The sequence below is a fragment of the Leptodactylus fuscus genome, chromosome 1 (genome assembly GCF_031893055.1).
Source record: "Leptodactylus fuscus isolate aLepFus1 chromosome 1, aLepFus1.hap2, whole genome shotgun sequence".
In the NCBI taxonomy this organism is placed as follows: domain Eukaryota; kingdom Metazoa; phylum Chordata; class Amphibia; order Anura; family Leptodactylidae; genus Leptodactylus; species Leptodactylus fuscus.
The window spans coordinates 194144706-194149106 of NC_134265.1; the positions used below are offsets into that span (position 1 = coordinate 194144706).

Consider the following 4401-nt stretch of genomic DNA (forward strand, 5'->3'; position numbering starts at 1 on the left):
CTGGATGCAGCCTGCAAACCTCATTAGCATTAAAATAAAAAAACAAAAAACAATACTGTGAAACACACACATTACCTATCCCCGCCTCTGAAATCCCCACTCTACTAACTAAACTAAACATTACGCCTGCATACACTCACACTATTAGGCAATGCATTGCAATACATTACTATTGCAATGCATTGCATTATTTAGCGCACCCCCTGCTCTCCTTTACACCCACTAAACACCCATGTATTTGCTGAAAATACACGTCTACAAATACACATGTAAGGGTCCATTCACACGGCGTAACGCGGCGCTCATTTGTTTATTTTTGCGCCGAGCGCCGCGTTACGGGAGTGTTTGCGCCGCGCTATTTACGGTGCACGTTTACGGTCATGTGTACGCGGCGTTAACGCTGTGTAAACCCGATCGTAAAATTTCACCTGCGACTCGATTTACACACTTCTACAATCACCGCAGACGAAGTCGCGGGTAGCAGCTAGTCTCTCTATAAAGTTGGTGAATTATGCAGAAACTTTATCATTACCATAGTGACAAAAAATTCAAAGATAGACAGCTCCGTGAATAAAATGCCACCACCCCTTGGTCTCATGGGAATAAATAAATTTATTTGTTTCACTGTTGTTCTTTTTACTTCCTAATAGAAATCTCTCTACATCTGTTTCACACAGACCACTTTCCCTCCCCCACATCCATGATATTTCCTCTCTTTTTTTTTTAGGTTGAGTACATAGGAAGTGGGTAATAATCGTCAGTGAAGCAAAATTTCTTGTTTATTTAGTTCTTAGTCGTTCCCTGACATCATGGCTTTCTCCAGCTGCTTGTGGTCACTTTCCATCCCCATGCTGCTTTTAGCTTTGTGGGCCAGATCTCTAGCCATACAAGAGTATGATGGTATGTATGATATGTGTGATTTGTTGTGATGTATTGTATCAGTATTGTCTGATATGAAATATGCTGCCTGATTCCTAGATATAATCTACAACTAAATAATAATGTTGCTAAATAAATGCTCAGCGAGTCTTATTGCTGTTGAAGGAGACGCATAAAGTGACCATAATTTATGTCTTGTAACTGGCAAGTTTAACATGGCTAAGATGACAATTTTAATGCATGAGAAGATATCCCTAATATGTTACAATAGCAAGTTACAGTCTCTGTAGCTTCCTGCCACATCTGTAAACGACATCAAATGTATGCCCAACACTTAGGGTAAACATGTCACTGGAAAATTCTGTGTTCCCTTAAAGACAAGGTCACACTTTAGATGTTACATACATGTTATAGATACCTGGAGTGATGACTGCTATCATTTACAATGTTGATTTTTGCTGGTAATATACACTTCGAGATTATATATATATATATATATATATATATACACACATATATGATATATGGTCGAATCATAATTTCTAAGTCACTAAGGAGTCCAGTGAATTAGCTATATCCAGACATAAGGCTGCTCATACACATCAGATTTAATGTCAGCGATGTAACATTAACATTCTACTAAGTCTCTTGACTGATCAGATCTTAGGGACCAAGAATGGGGTCTATTGAGTTGGAGATGTTTGGCAGTAGCTTGTCTTCCGCTTAATAGGAAAATAAATGTAAATGCCTATGTATGCAGATGTATAAGGTCAGAGGAGTTATTTGGGGGCAATAATTGGCATCAAGTAGCAACATTTTCTCCATAAACATGTGTCCTGTTTTAGCATCATCATACATATATCAAAATGAAGATAATATTAATGTAATATGACCAGTTATTACAACCACATACTTAATAGATAAAGACTGTCAAAGTATAGTCAGAGAACACACAGAAAATTCAATCCAAAGACACACAAGTCACATGTTGTTTGATTGTAGTCATTTCCATCAAGCATCCAGACTGGCATCTGGGCCTCTCCCAGGTATGACATGCCTCTGCAGAGTTTGTTAGCTGGACAGGCTTCTTGCTTTAAGGCAAACATATAATTTCCAAGACAGCCCCAAGTTGCCCCCAAAACAACTTCAATCTCTCCAATGCCACTATACCAGGAACTACACTGCCCCAAATCTCCCTCATGGAGCGCATACTTTTGCATAAGGCCAGCCTATGCTGCTGGACTGATACGTGGTGTTATTTGGTTGCTGGGTATATATATCTATATGTATACAGAGAGAGACAAACACACACACACTGCCACCCAACAATGTGCTCTTTTAGATCATCTACTTTGCAGATTCCAGAAGGCACAGATTGGTTACATAGGCTCTTGCCACCCAAGAAACAACAATTTTTGCATGAAATGTACAGCATGGCACTAAAGATAGTGTGACTTATTATAGGCCATACTACTTTATCCCTTGACATGAAATGCTACAATGTAACATCTCATTACGCTTCATAATCTACTTTTTTTTTAACCTTACAACCTTAAAGTGGCTCTATCAGCAGATTTATGGGTTATGAGCTAAAGATATTCCTGAATAGCCTTTAAAAAGGCTATTCAGGTGCTGCTATTAGTGTGTAAACAGACACCCCCTCCCTGTATTTTTTTGTAATTACCTTGGTAATTGATATGTAAATTAGCTAGATCGTGCACGGTGAGCGTGTTGTGCACCCCTTAGCGTCATAGCTTCTGCACACCCATCGCTTCCTCCAAGCCCTCCTCCTCCTGCTTATTCACATCAGTTTCTATTAAAAGCTATTGAAAGCACGTGCGTGTGCAGTAGCGTTCACTCCAGCTCGCAATGGTCTCTATAGAGAAATGGCGCTGGAGCGTGCCGGAGGGAGCGTTATTGCGTACGCACGTGCTTTCAATAGCTTTTAATAGAAACCGACATGAATAAGCAGGAGGAGGTGGGGCTTGGAGGGGCTTGGGGTGTGTACGATCCAGCTAATTTACATATCGATTACCAAGGAAATTTAAAAAAGGGGAGGTCTTTTTACACACTAATAGCAGCACCTGAATAGCCTTTTTAAAGGCTACTCAGGAATATCTTTAGCTCATAACCCATAAATCTGCTGATAGAGCCCCTTTAAAGTAAACCTGGCTGGGCTCAGTTACAGGAATGTTTTTTCCCCATAATGTTGATACTAGATGGAGCATTCGAAGAGGTGCTCACAGAATTTAACTTGTTTTTATATGTTGCTCACAGATTATTTAGATGAAACAAATACATCTAAGACTGCATCATGTGCACAACCACGTTCCTTCAAGGGAGAAATGAACAACACATTCTTGCAGATTTCTGCAACATCAAAACGGCACCTGGATAGTTCTATTACAGTTCTGCTCATACCTTCTATATACACTGTTATTTTCATTGTGGGTCTACCAGCCAATGGCCTCGCCTTGTGGATTTTAGCAACCAAAGTCAAAAAGATGACATCTACAGTGTTCCTTATGAATTTGGCAGTGGCAGACCTCATGCTCATCCTGGTTCTTCCATTTAAGATATTTTACTATTATTTAGGAAACAACTGGATTTTTGGTGAGCTGATGTGCAGGGCTGTGACAAGCTTCTTTTATGGGAACATGTACTGCTCAGCTTTGCTTCTGATGAGCATCAGTTTTGACCGCTACCTGGCTGTCGTGCACCCTTTTTTCTCAAGAACATTCAGAAGTAGGATTTTTGCAACCAGTATATGCTGTACTTGCTGGCTAATAGCCATATTATCTACCATTCCTCTGGCCACTATGCAACAATCCTATCGCCTCATGGACACTGAGCTCACATTGTGTCATGATGCTCTTCCCAAGCAAGAACAAGCAGAATATCTGTTTTATTATTTCATGTCTGTTGTTGTCTTGTGCTTTTTTTTACCTTTGGTAATTATTGTATTTAGTTACATCTGTGTAATTCGTGAACTGATAATAAGTGGAGAGAAATACACCTATGCCGTAAAATTAAGTGCATTGGTGTTATTCATAGTGATCATCTTCTTGACCCCAAGCAGTGTCATTCTTTTGATGCATTATTCAGAGCACTGTCTCCAAAGACATGATGACCTATATGCAATCTATATGGTCTGTTTAACATTGAGCACCTTCAACAGCTGTGTCGATCCTTTTGTTTATTATTATGCTTCTGAAGAATTTCGAGACAAGGTGAGAAACCAGTTAAGGAAAAAGTCTGCAATATCAATAACTTCAGTAAAAACCTCCAAAGAGACACTGCCAACAAGCTACCACAACTACCGTCCCCATTCAGTGCTGTGACATATCTCTGCTCACAAGTGAAAAAATATGGACAGTAGATATACCAAGAACCTTCCAAATACTCCAGTGGCTTAAGCTGAATCAAGTGATGTCCCTTCTATGAAAACACAAAGTACTGCGATGTGGCAAAAGAAAAGGACATACCGGTGATTTACATTGTCCTGATATCCTGTGTGTTCAA

At 39.7% G+C, this 4401-nt stretch overlaps 1 protein-coding gene across 1 annotated transcript; it reads left to right on the forward strand.

Annotated features, from left to right (window-relative positions):
- The first annotated feature begins 809 nt into the window (after nucleotides 1-809).
- On the forward strand, nucleotides 810-4401 carry F2RL3 (F2R like thrombin or trypsin receptor 3). The gene is made up of 2 exons (XM_075264153.1): nucleotides 810-900; nucleotides 3157-4401. The coding sequence occupies exons 1-2, from the start codon at nucleotides 810-812 to the stop codon at nucleotides 4218-4220; spliced, it is 1155 nt and encodes a 384-aa protein (XP_075120254.1). The 3' UTR covers nucleotides 4221-4401.